This window comes from Lepidochelys olivacea (assembly GCF_965140295.1).
Source record: "Lepidochelys olivacea isolate rLepOli2 genome assembly, chromosome: 2".
In the NCBI taxonomy this organism is placed as follows: domain Eukaryota; kingdom Metazoa; phylum Chordata; order Testudines; family Cheloniidae; genus Lepidochelys; species Lepidochelys olivacea.
The window spans coordinates 161,117,334-161,130,607 of record NC_140412.1 but is presented as its reverse complement, the minus strand read 5'-3'; the positions used below and the strand labels follow the sequence as shown (position 1 = coordinate 161,130,607).

At 41.5% G+C, this 13,274-nt stretch overlaps 1 protein-coding gene across 1 annotated transcript in view; it reads right to left on the bottom strand.

Annotated features, from left to right (window-relative positions):
- Positions 1–13,274, bottom strand: part of PTPN3 (protein tyrosine phosphatase non-receptor type 3) — a 274,552-nt gene that overhangs the window by 132,762 nt on the left and 128,516 nt on the right. Inside the window, exons 10-11 of the mRNA XM_084619614.1 lie at positions 11,517–11,605; positions 5,256–5,319 (exon numbers count right to left, since the gene is read on the bottom strand). Coding sequence (XP_084475740.1) covers positions 5,256–5,319; positions 11,517–11,605 — 153 coding nt within the window. The remainder of the gene's footprint in view (positions 1–5,255; positions 5,320–11,516; positions 11,606–13,274) is intronic.

Sequence of the window (13,274 nt, the reverse complement as noted above, 5' to 3'; positions counted from 1 at the left end):
TAGTGTTCAGTAAGCAACAAACAAGTTGGATAAAACTTTTCACTTTTTTGAAGCATTTAAAAATTTTGCAGGTAAACAAGCATGGCTTCTACTCCCAGCATTGCATCTTACAGCTTCCACTAAACCCAAATGTCAAAGCTGCGCTTTAGTAGCATCAGTCACTATATGATTAATCAATTCCTTCCCCATCCTCTGATCAGTTCTTCAGTAAAATCAGAAGTGTTAGATATTCCCTGCTGAACAACTGATCAGCAAAAGGAGGAAAGAACTGATGAGTAGCTGTTTCTCCAAAACAGCTGGCATGGGAAAAAACACACAACGAGTAAGAAGAGAAAAAGTACAGAAAAGGAAAAAGGAGGACGACTCGGGATTAAGATGAGTCATGAATCAACAGGCTTGAAGTGCATAAAATGTGTTAAATGAGCACGTATTCATGGCCTTTGAGCACCTTCTCCAGATTTTCAAGAAATACCATCCATCTAAATATTGCAATGGCAAAGCCTGAGATGTTGTAGCAACATCATGATCCATAAAGAAACCTTACTCATGAAGCCTTAGGTGGTTTGTGGAATCTACTCCTTGCTGTGCTTTCCCCATCCATCTTGGTCTTTCCTTCTCCTCCCAATCTCCTGTTTTTCCTCTCAGTCTTATTTAACCCTTTCCTTCTGAACTCTGAAATGAAGGGCTGATACATCCCAAGACCAAAATATACTCAGCCACCTCCCCTCAAAGCCCACCTGAGCCACCTGTTATTCCGGAGAAGGCCAATGGCAGCCTAATTGTCCCACCTGCATTGGAAAAACAGGGTCTTCAAGGTAAGCATACCCTCTCATTGAGAAGCAAGAGTAATAGGAGAGCAAGCCATATCAGTGGGCTGCAGAACTGGCTGCTTTATGTCCCCTTTCACTTGTGACCTACATATATATTTGACAACGATGGATACATCTGGAGAGGAGACTTAACAGTGCACCTGGTTTGCTTTGTCATATAAACAGAGGAAGACAAAGGTTACACAGCTGGTCCTATTTTCCTTAAGATTTTGTGGATCTTTAAGTGTGATGCCATTTGCATTACTATGATCATTGTGCATTGTTATGAAACACAAGGAAATGATGACTGAAGAGATGTGGATAGTTATAAATCACAGCTTTCAAACTGTCATTTTTCAACAAGATAAACAGCTTCTCAACAGAATGAACTTTGAGAACACTGCCCTTTTCAAAGTTGATGCAGCTCTCTTGAATGTGTAAATTAACTTTTTTGACAGGAGTAAAGAACTCTTTATGTAGTGAACAAATATGTTTAAAGTGATATCTACTTCTAGAACTGATGAAATACTAAAAAAATGCATTTGTTCAAGTGCCAACTGGTTGCTCAGTTTGACCACATTCATTTCTTTTATTATTCCCTATTTGTAAACATTAACACAAAGGGGATTTTGTTCATGTGACTGTTTTGGGAACTGCTGCTATTCATATATATGCTAGTATTCATCTGCAAACAAGAATATTCATAAGTTAACAGAGAAATCACTGTTCATTATTTGGTATTTCAGTCATCCAATCAGGGAACAGAAACAATACTTTGTGACTTCAGTGACCTATCACTCACCGCAAATTATTCAGAGCGAGTAAGTGAACAGTTGGCAACCAACCTTAAGTTGAAATTTATTTACATAAACCATTGATAAATATTTGCAAATAATATATTAGTAGAAATTGTAGAATTAGTAGAAACTAATTAGTAGAAATAGTTTGCAAACTACTGGACATCCATCTTTGGTAGGCTTTGAGTCTCCCCTCTCCTTCTCCCAAAAATAAAGCAGCTAAATTTGGGAGCCCTGTGCACCCTCTGAAGTGGTGTGCCAACCACACTTATGGGTCCCACTTGGTATGCAGAGGCACAACATATCCTTATTTATTTATTAGAGGCCTTAAGAGCACAGAATGCCTCCCCATAGCCTCTGACACTCTGTGTAAGATCTCTACCACTGTTCAATTTAAAAATAAGGAGAACACTACCTCCCCTGGGCATGAGAAAGTTCCCTTCCTTGTACTACCTGCTGTTCTGCCATTCTGCAGGGACCTACCTGGGGCCACTCAGCCACACACGAACACATTATTCAACCTTATCTTTAAAACAACAACCACCACCCTGCAGTCATCCCCCTTTCTAAACAGCCCAAAGTCAGACAGAATGCTACATCAAATCACCAGTTTTTTTCCCTATTTGTTTCCCCAAAGAGACAGGTGTTTGAGAGCCTCTGAAGACTTTTCACTTAGTAATGAGCCTGAGACAACTTTTCCAGGATAACAACTGTCATTTCTTTTTATATTTGATCAGGATTAGGATTACAGTAATTACAAGAAGATGTCCATATTTGTCTCCTTTAACATTTTGGGTGCAGATGGAAGACACTCCCAAATTTAAATATAACTATGACATGGGAAAATTTACAGCCTTAGTTGTTAAAAAGCTTGTTTATTTTTCACTGAAACAGAATCCACACATGCAAATATCTTCCAAAATATTCAGACTACACATTACCAAGTATGGATGTCTATATTTTATGTTATAGTCCAGGGGTTGGCAACCTTTCAGAAGTGGTGTGCCGAGTCTTCATTTATTCACTTTAATTTAAGGTTTCATGTGCCGGTAATACATTTTAATGTTTGTGAGAAGGTCTCTCTCTCTCTATAAAAGTCTCTATATTATATAACTAAACTATTGTTGTACTGTAAAATAAAAAAGGTTTTCAAAACGTTTAAGAAGCTTCATTTAAAATTAAATTAAAATGTTGATCTTATGCCACCAGCCCACTCAGCCTGCTTCTGGTCTGGGGTTCCGCTCACCTAGGCCAGCAGCGGGCTGAGCGGGGCCTGTGGCCGGGGCCCTGGCTGGCAAGGGGCCAGCAGCCAGAAGCCCAGACCAACAGTGGGCTGTGCGGGGCCAGTGGCTGGGACCCCAGACCAGCAGTGAGCTGAGTGGCTCAGCCCGCTGCCACTCAGGAGTTCCATCCGCCGGCTCCTGGACCCGCTCAGCCCACTGCCAGTCTGGGGTTCCTGCCCTGCCCACATACAGTTGGTACCTACCTTCTCCCTGGTTCTGGCCCATTCTCTTCCTCTCTCTCTGCACTGAGCTGAGGGTGGGAGTGCACTGAGCACAGGGCTGGGGGGTGAAGGAGCAGGCTGCAGGTTGGGGTGTAGGGTCTGGCCAGGAGCTAGAATGAGGGAGGGGGCTCAGGGTTGGGGCAGGAGGTTTGGGTGTGGAGAGCTTACCTGGGTAGCTCCCATTTGGTGAGGGGGTGCAGGTCGGAATGTGGGGGGGGGGTGCAGGAGCCCCCGTTTGGTACTCAGGGTGGGAGTGGGGATGTGTGGGGTGCAAGAGTCAGGATGTGGGGGGTGCATGGTGTGGGGGGTGCAAGAGTCAGGGCAGAGGGCTGGGGGCCTGTGAGGGGGGTGCAGGTGTCAGGGCATCAGGTGTGGGGGGCTTGGGTATGTGTGGGGGTGCCAGAGTCAGCGCTTGAGTCGTGGGGGGCAGTGAAGGAGTCAAGCAGAGGGCTGGGTGTGTGTGAGGGGGGTACAGGGCTCAGGGCAGGAGTCTGGGGGGTGTGCGGGGCTGCAGGGCTCAGGGCGTATGCCCCGATTCCACCCCCACCTTCTCCAAGGCCCTGCCCCTACTTCTTCTCTGCCTCTGCCGGGAGCAGCGAACAAACTGACCCCGCTCCTCCCCCACCCCCTCACAAGGGCCATCAGCTGATCCCGCGCAGGGAGGGACGGAGAGGAGGAGGAGGGGCAGGAACCCAGCACACTGCGGGAAGAGGCAGGGGAGCCGGCAGGACCAAGCTTCTGCCCCCTGCCCCTTTCCCCCTATCCCCACAGAAGGGGGCAGGAGGCGGAGAAGAGAGGGCCGGGCAGGATTTTAATGGCATGCTGCTGCTGCCCCGGCAGGCAGCAACGTGCCATTAAAAATGGGCTCGCATGCCGTCTTTGGCATGCGTGCCATAGGTTGCTGACCCCTGTTATAGTCTAACTAATTAGCTTCCCACCTGACCCCACCCCCCAAAAAAGATTGAATAGCTTCTCCACTGACTTAGAGGAAACAGCTAGATCAAAATACACTAATTAGAATCTATTATCAGCTGCAGTACTGTTTCTTTGCCACTGTGTGAGCTTCAAGAAAAATACCTTATAAAGAAAACTTGTAGTGAGCAATGTATTCTGACTTCAATTATTTTAACTATCTCAATGTATACCATCCAATTTTGCCAATTTAGACACTACTGTATAATTACTGTACTGCGGAAGGCACTCATTATCTGCTTTATCTCCAGATCTTTCAGTTGCCATTTTTTCCCCATAATGCATCCCCTACCGCTTTTCAACTTTGAGTCCCATGGGGAAAAGAAGGTATCTGGGAGAATGGAGGGCAGCAGTGCCCAACATTGTGTGTCCTGCAGTGCTGTCTTCTCCCTCCATGCCCTCTTTGAAAGACACTCAGCTACAGAGTGGCTCATCTGCACGTAGGGTACATCTACTCAGCAGCTGAGAGATGTAATTCCCAGCTTGGGTAGACATAGCTGGGGCTAGCATGCTAAAAATAGCAGTGTGGCTCTGGCAACACAGACAAGTGGTGGATAGGACTAGCCGCCTGAGTATGTACCCAGACAGTCAGAAGAGATTGTATTTGGACCACTAGCCCAAGTCACCACTTGTGCCACCACAACCAGGTCGGGTAGACGAACCATTAGAGAAGATTCTGCAGGCAGCTGGCCAGCAGGTGGAGTATCTGAGAAAAGGGCAGCAAGACACTGGTAATCTGATGGAAAGTGTCAGGCAGCTGAATGTGAGTGAACGGAGGAAGATCTCCTCTGAAGAAGATCCCCTCTGTAGTCCCCCCGACCCCTCACACCTCCAAAAATACTGAAATGAAGTACTGTTGGTATGGGGGGAAGGACAACCATTAAACTTGAGGGGGTGGGGATAAGAATGGGGAGAAAGGGGACCCTGGGGAAAAGGTGACAGCAGATGGGAGCCAGAGAGAGTGGAGGAAGGAAAGGGGAAACTTAATGGGTAGAGCCATATGGAGCAACCCAGTAAGGACAGAGAGCATCTGTCAAACCAACTTCCTCTGCCACTGAAATTTAAGGCTAAAATTACTACCCTGGTTCCTTTCACAACAAGTCAAAAGAATTTACAGAATACTGATTAAAAATTTGATAAATGAAATGGGAAAATAAACGTTGAACTACTTACATGTTTTTGCCGTTGCTGTATAAAAAATTTTTTCCTTTTAAAGGAAATTTTTAATATGTTCATCCTAAAAAAGAAAGAAAATACACTAAGAAACAACCCATAAAAATAGAGTAAAACAATCAAAGAAAAAGTGACACAACACATGTTTATAATGCCCATCAGTCTTAAAAGATCCTGAAGTACATTATAAAATTACAGATTCATGACTAATAAAATGCAACCACCTCTTGGATGAAGATTAGCAGCTAACTGACACACACCCCCACACCCACCACAGGAGCAAGAGAGAGGATCAGTAACTTTGGCCAGTGGAGAGCATCTTTTAAAAATCATTATTCAATAGTTACTCTGTAAGACTTGACTGTTGCATAAGCAGGAAGCCTCCTATGACAATTCTCACCTACGAAGCTGCATGATGTACTTGCAGCAAAGACGCAATGGAATCAGTTTGTCCTCTTCATTGTCTGCACACAGTTCATGACACTGAGTTCATGTAACTAATGAACCATACTGTAACAATGGAGTACCAAGAGTAGGACTTTGATAACAGGACACATTAGGCCATATACAATATCAAAAATGTGTCTCCGAGCAGATGACAATATAAGTCATATTACTATTAGTAATAGTTGTGTCACATTATTGATAATATCATTTTGAATATGAAAAGGAAGCCACATTTTAGAGTTGTCTTTTGGAAAAACCCTATGCTACTGTACTGTTAAACACCCAGGAGAATAATTGGTGGTTATCCATTAAACATTCTAATCACATACTTATTTGCTTTTGTGGGATTAAGGGAGAGGAAGAGTGGTGGGAAGACACAGGTCTGAGTGCTAAGATTTTCCTTACATAGATTGATCAAATCTCTAATATTGTAATATCCTTACATATTTTATGTAGCATAGTTAAAAACAAACATGAGCTCTGATGTTCTAAATACACGTGTCAGTGGTGACTTCCCAAATTCTTTTATTATAGGCAGAGATGATAATAGTGGCTATAGTTAAAGTTTGTCTAACACTTTTCATATAAGCCTGATGATATCTGCTTAGCTGAATCAGGGTGAAATTTTCCATGATGGTTTTTGTCTCTTTTGTCTCAAGAATTTTTTCTTTTTAAGGTTTCAAAGTCATTCCATCGTTTCCAAGAAAAAGGCTATTGAAAAATAGGTAGTTTTGCCAATGTTAAAATTTCCAACTTTTGTTTTTGTTTTTTTGTTAAAACTCTCTAGTTCCTGCATGCTTGGGAGAAGAAATTTGATGAAGAGATATTTGGAGTTAGAGAGATGCCTTATCCCTAAGAAAATCCAGATTTGGCCAATTTATAAATCTGAAAACTGCCATTTGCATATGCACAGTAATACTTGTGAGAAGGCTGCTGCTAAAACCTCAGAATATTGTACCTTAACTGAGTATGCTGCAGACCCTTGGAGCTTCGCACATGACAATTGTACTGAGGATTTCTCCCAATCCTCACAGACTCTCCTACATAGCTGTCACAGAGCTAGAGCTCTAGATAGAGGGTGTAGAGGGGACCCATCAACCACACCCTGTTTTGATTTAGGGGAAGGTGAATTGGGTTGGGAGCTAACTTGAAATCCTAGTCCACCACTTTCTACTAATTGGTGTTAATGCTGTGCACTTTACAACTCTTATTATTGAGCAATGTCTCACACTCCTGCCTTAGGAAACAGGACATTCAACTGTTTTATCGATAAGGTAACAGATTGCACAGTGTCACTTATGGCAGACCTGGAAATAGAATCTGTCTGCAATATGTCAAATCCCATCAACGGTGCCACACTGCCTTTCAGAAAGAATGTACCAAAACTGTGCTGTTGGCTGTATCATCAGAAACAGAGCGAGGAACAGAACCCAAAGATTCTGATTCTCAGCGTTTCTCTGCTGTCTAGCAAATACTTGTGTAAGCTACTGGAAAATTTATGCCATGTCCCTCTCTACTGGCTAGGCTACAGAAAAAGTAAGAGCATAACACTGATACTATTTACCATTGGTTTAAGCGGTAGAAGTCTGTACTGTGTATTTAAAGGACATGGGTACCAAACCTGTTGATGACTTACAAGAGGTCAAGGTGGTTCCACATGGTGGAATTTGTTTTTTCAGTTTTGTTTTGTTTTTTAAATGAATAGGTGAAATTATTGTCTCCAGAGTATTTTTCTAATGTTTTATTTTATATAATACATCGTTCTGAGCACTGAATCCATGTGCTACACAGGCTGTTCTCTCTCTGCTGCTGCACTCCTACTATGCTTGTTGACTCCCTCTCGTTACTCCTTCCTCTCCCCATAACCATCTCTCACTTTCAGGATGGTCTGTTCTTCAATGCCAGTGCTGCTTCTTTAGAGTACCACTCCAGCAGTTTAATTCAAGGCACAAAATACTTGTTAAAAGGACACAGATTTATTTAATCTCATAACCAGCAGCTGTGACATCACACAATTTTTTTAAGTGAATGGCAGTGAGTAACAGTAATCCATGAGACTTCCTTTTTTGTTTTTCTAGTGGATTATGCTGTCATTAGAAGACTTACATTTCATGAGTGCTCAAGCATGTCACATCCAGAATATACCCTGTATACAATGTAGTTGTTCACATTCTTATAGGTAACTCTTATAGGTATACAGTGGCTCCCTGTAAAGTTCACAAATTCAATAGGTTTTACTGCTTACTTTTAAAGTACACAGTAGTTTTGTACCACTACAGATGACAAATCTTTTGGCTCAGGTTTTTCCTTTCATTTACTGAGATCAGAAAAAATAAAATTATGTAGCTGGCAATAGAACCTCAAGTGTCTGTGCCAGAAGCTGGGACTCGACAACAGGGGATGGATCACTTGATAATTGCCTGGTCTGTTCATTCCCTCTGAGGCATCTGGCACTGTCGGAAGACAGGATACTAGGGCTAGATGGAGCATTGGTCTGACCCAGTATGCCCATTCTTATGTCTTTAGAACTTCAGACTGAACAGAAATCCAAGGGAGTTCAACAAACTGATCAGTCTGTCCTGATACTTAAAGCTAACCTAAACAAAGATGCTACTTTAGACTTAAACTGAAAAGTTTCCTTAGCTGTCAGTTTGTTTTCTCATCCAGCAATCTGGAAGTTTCTGTGTATATCAAATCCACAATTCAAGCAGGAAGCCAATTAGATTTTGGGTAATAAGTAACCTTAATATAGTCCTGCAGGCTTCTCAGAAAAGCTATTCCAAAGTTGCAATTGTTTTCAAAGCGAAGGGACTGCGCACCCACAACAAAGAACAGAAACTGATCTGTTGCATCTTTATAAGTGGTGATGTAATATATTCAGATTCTGGAGGAAATCTGTAGCTTGTGTGTTAGGAAAAAGCCTCTTTACTTGCAAAATAAGCCAATCTAATATGGAAATTGTTTGGAATCCCCTGGTGGCATTTAAGATTAGTTCTTTTTCCCCCCAAAAAATGGATCAAATCTGGGGGCAAGTCCAACTAAAGTTATTTTTCAGAAACATACTGACTCTCATTCAGACTCTCATTCAAACTATTCTGACTCTCATTCAGACTGACAAAGCTGTTAGATTTTTTTTTCTTATATAGTTTGTTTTGATCATCTCATTTTTTGCCAAGATGGTATTTTTATTACATCTATCCTTCAGCACTTTTTGTCCACTTTGGCTACTATCACACAGCCAGGGCCAGATTTACACCTTGTGCACCCCTAGCCACAGCATCTTCAGTGCCTCCGTTGCCTACAGCAGACCTTCGTGTTGCACACAGTTTTAGAGAGGTATGGTGCCCCTGGAATGCCAGCACCCCCAGGCACGTGTCTACTGTGCCCAGGTGGAAATCCAGCCCGGCACACAGCATCGTTGTTCTATTTTTGCTGTCTATTAATATTGCAGAATATTGTTCCAGAATTTTTTGAAAGAGCACTTTGATGGTGTTTGCTGCCACCTTGAGTTCAAAAAAGTTTGTGTCAAATCCTGATGAACTTATATCAGAAGAAGCCCTATTGACTTACAACAATGTTATTCAGAGTGTAAACTGAAGCAGGATTTAGCTTTTTATTAGAACTCTATCTCCTTTTCAGCCATTTGTCACTATATAACGTTTTCCCCACCCGAGTACCTCCACCCAATAGGCTTTGTAATCCTTTAAGTAAAATACATTGAGGGCATTATAGAAATTTATCATATTCTATCTTTTTATAATATGTCTAAGCACACAAAATACATTCTGCATATATAGTATAGGGAGGTGGGGCACTGTATTTTCTCACAATGACTTGACTGTACCACATTGCTTATGAATGGCTGAGCCATGACTGATGTATCGATGCAATCAGAAATGAGACCAATAAAGCCTCTCTCCAATATATAAAAGCTTTTAGTTTGTTTGTTTTTTTTGTGTGGAAAGAGACTATTTTAGAGCATTTCTAGGATTGTTCCTACCAATTTCATACTTTCACCTGCAAATCCTGGTACCTCATTTATATAAGCCTAAGTCTAAGTCTAATTTATATAAGCCTGAAGACTCAAAGAATTACTTAAAATAGCTTTCTATACATAATGTCGAAATTCCAGTATCCAAACTTTCTGCACCTTGCAAGACTAGAAGTGCTGTAGAAAGCTGTGAATTATCCCTTTTCAATGGAATAACACTTTTGTTTCTAGACCTGAAAGATCACATGATATTGGACTTTATACATCACTGGTGTATAATATTTGCCTACCCAAGACCATCGGTTAGTAATTTTGGTAGAGCAAAAGTGTGAAAAGGAAGAATATCTGTCTGGCAGACCATCTTTAAAAATAGCAGCTGTTTAAAGGCATTTAAAGATTTGAATGGCTAGAATTAATAAAGGAGGACTAGAGGGCAGATTTCAAGAGAATCAGAGGTGCATAAAAAAATCTATATTTTATCATGCACTAAATTATACACAGAAACACATACATCATCATGGTGCGGTATGAAGTTTGTACTGGCATGAATTTGGGATGGTTGCATTATCCCCATGTGAATTATGAAGGCCATACTATTCAAAAGATGATACATTTCAAAGAATGGAGAAAAAGGATAGAAATGAAGGAAATAAGCAAAAAAAAGATAGTTTAGGATAGACAATTTAAATTTATAATCTATTTTAGTGCTTTATTCTGTCAGACGTTCCTTAGGTTTGTGATAAAAAGATGGGGAGTCTAGAGTACTTAAGGTATATTAATGTTTCTGGTTATCTGTAGTTCCTGTAGTTAAATAACTGGAGGCAGAAGAAGACAATCTACAACTCACCACAATGTATTATTCTGTGAGGTCTGGGAGCTTTGCACCAACTTCTTTGGAAACTTTCCCCAGAAAACTGTTGTAAATTATGCCTAATACCATGCACCAGCAGCTAGGCACTGGTTCCACAATTGAGCAGGTTGATGGAAGTGCAAATAATCCCACTTTTACACAGAAGAGTACACAGAGGATCAGTAAGTGGAGGAGTTCAAAAGAATCATCTTTTGGACCCTCTCCAGAATCTTAAGGTCAGACATGTGTAAAACATTTCAATCGATTTGCATAGAGGTCAGCAACTCTGGAGTCTCTTTCCTAGACCAAGACGGGACTTTCCCGATCAAAAATGAATGCATATACTAGTGTTTTCAGCTTTACACAGCCATCAAAGTATCTTCCCCTTTGGAGATCCCAAACCTATAAGTCAATCCTGGATGATCTTGTAGACTTGTTTTATTCCTTTTTTGCTTGTTCATTTATCCCAGCTCCTCCTGAAAACTGCCAATAGTTGTCATTTTTGTTGGTTATTTCACAAAGTTCTTTCACAAAAGCAAATGCCATGCTTACCAAAATTTATAAAATTGCTGATCATCCACAATTAATTGCTGAGCTGTTTAGCAATATTAAAAAAAATTAACCAGAGTCATTTGGGTCTAAGGACAGGGGATGTGGAGGGTCACCAGCATCCCAATCCTACAAACTCATATATGAGAGTAGTCTGCCTCTGAACTCTAACCGACTCCTTTAAACTCAGTGGTACTCACAGTCATGAATCTTTGTAGGATCAGGTCCCCAGTCCAGAGCTTTCATTTTAACCCAACCCCGGTGAGAACCATATACATATCACAAAAACTTAACCTATCCCCTTCTGTAATAGATTTTTCCTCTTTGGAATAAAGATCATGCCATGTGAAAATATTATTTAAAAATTTAAAACAGCAGTTGTAACTCTTGGTTACTAAAGGAAATAGAAACAAGTAACACTTACCAGGGATAGAAACTTGTGCAAATAAATTTTCTGTACACAGCAATACCTCCTGAAGCAATTCCAATCATCAAATCTAGATTATGTAGATCCTGAAAAAGAAAAATATTGTAAAAATACAGATGGCTATGAAATACATGTTCTTTCTGCGTGTGAATTCATTCATGGGTTTTCCATATACAAGTATAAAAAGACAACCCAAAAGGCTTACAATTCAAAGAGTAAGATTTCTGCACTATTTGTCCTAACTTTGTCAGACCTATAATGCAATATAAAAGTCTTGCTATTCAGAGAAGCATTATAATGTAATCTCATGCAATTGTGTTTAGCGCTGTCTGTGTCAGAAGGAGAGACTGCTGTAAGGCGACGGCAGGCAGTTGTGGGGTAGAGCTGTTGTCCCTGGTCAGTCAGCTAAATGTTCAAAGAATTTAGGAGCTTGGGCACCCAGCCTCCCAATACTTGACTGTTTGGGAGGACTTGAAAAAGAATTCCTCTCTCTGACTCCAGAAGGACCTACCAATTAGAGGCTAACAGAGAGTTCGCTGGATAAGAGATGACCCAAGCTCTCTATATAAAAGTGGGTTGGGACCACATACGTGTTGATATGCATAACTGGTCAAATTTACTGTCCATTATAGTGTCATGTTCTGGTGCACCAGATCAGGATTAAAGGACCTAGACTTCTGGTCAAGGAGAAGAGGTATCCCAGCCTAAGAGTGAATTAATTTGTCAGAACTCCTTTCTTTTGGGCACCTGTTGCTGTTATTTTGATGGTGATAAAGGTGTTCCCAACATACATGAAATCCTGAAAAATCAATAGTATGTGTATGTTTCAACAGACTACTCTTGTATAAAATTCAAATATGTGCACAACAGGATGTGCAGGACTGAGGCCTTATAATTAATTTACTATATAAAGTACACCTCTACCCCAATATAACGCGATCCGATATAACATGAATTTGGATATAACGCGGTAAAGCAAAAATGGTTTTCTGTCCCATATACAACATTAGTTCTCAAACTGGGGGTCGCGACCTGGTTATGTGGGGGGTCGTGAGCCCTGACCACAGCGCGCGGCTGCAAGTTGTGAGCCTCAACCCCTGCGCCGGGCTGTAAGCCCTGACCATGATGCATGGCTGCGAGCCCCGACCCCTGTGTAGAGCTGCGGGGCTGCAGGTCCCGACCCCGGCTTCGGGCCCTGACCCCGACAGGGAAGCACGGCTGCGAGCCCCGACCCGGGCACGCGGCTGTAAGCCCTGACCCTGACCGGGGCATGCGGCTGCGAGCCCCGACCCCGGGCTTGATGTGAAGGACGACATCAGACATGCCCTTTCTAAAAACAAGACCAAGAATAAAACTTCTTGCGTCAAATACTGTATTAATAACAGAAATGCTCGAGGCCAAAGCAAGTTCAATATAACGTGGTTTCACCTAAAATATGGTAAGATTTTTTGGCTCCTGAGGACCGCGTTATATTGGGGTAGAGGTGTAGTAGAATACGAGTGACAATCAAGAGGACATAATACTGGAATCATTAACCAGCTTTGATATTGCAGGATGTTCAACTTCCATGCACATTAACCATGATCTAAACACAAATTATTGTCTACAAGTAGAATCTGGATAAGTTACATAATAAATTTTAAGCTTATGATTTCAGCCAAACAACATTCCCTCTTTGTCCTGTGGTTCTCATCACTGATCTTAAATCTCATTAAAACCATATTTATGGAATTCTTTTTCATGGAGGGTGAAGTT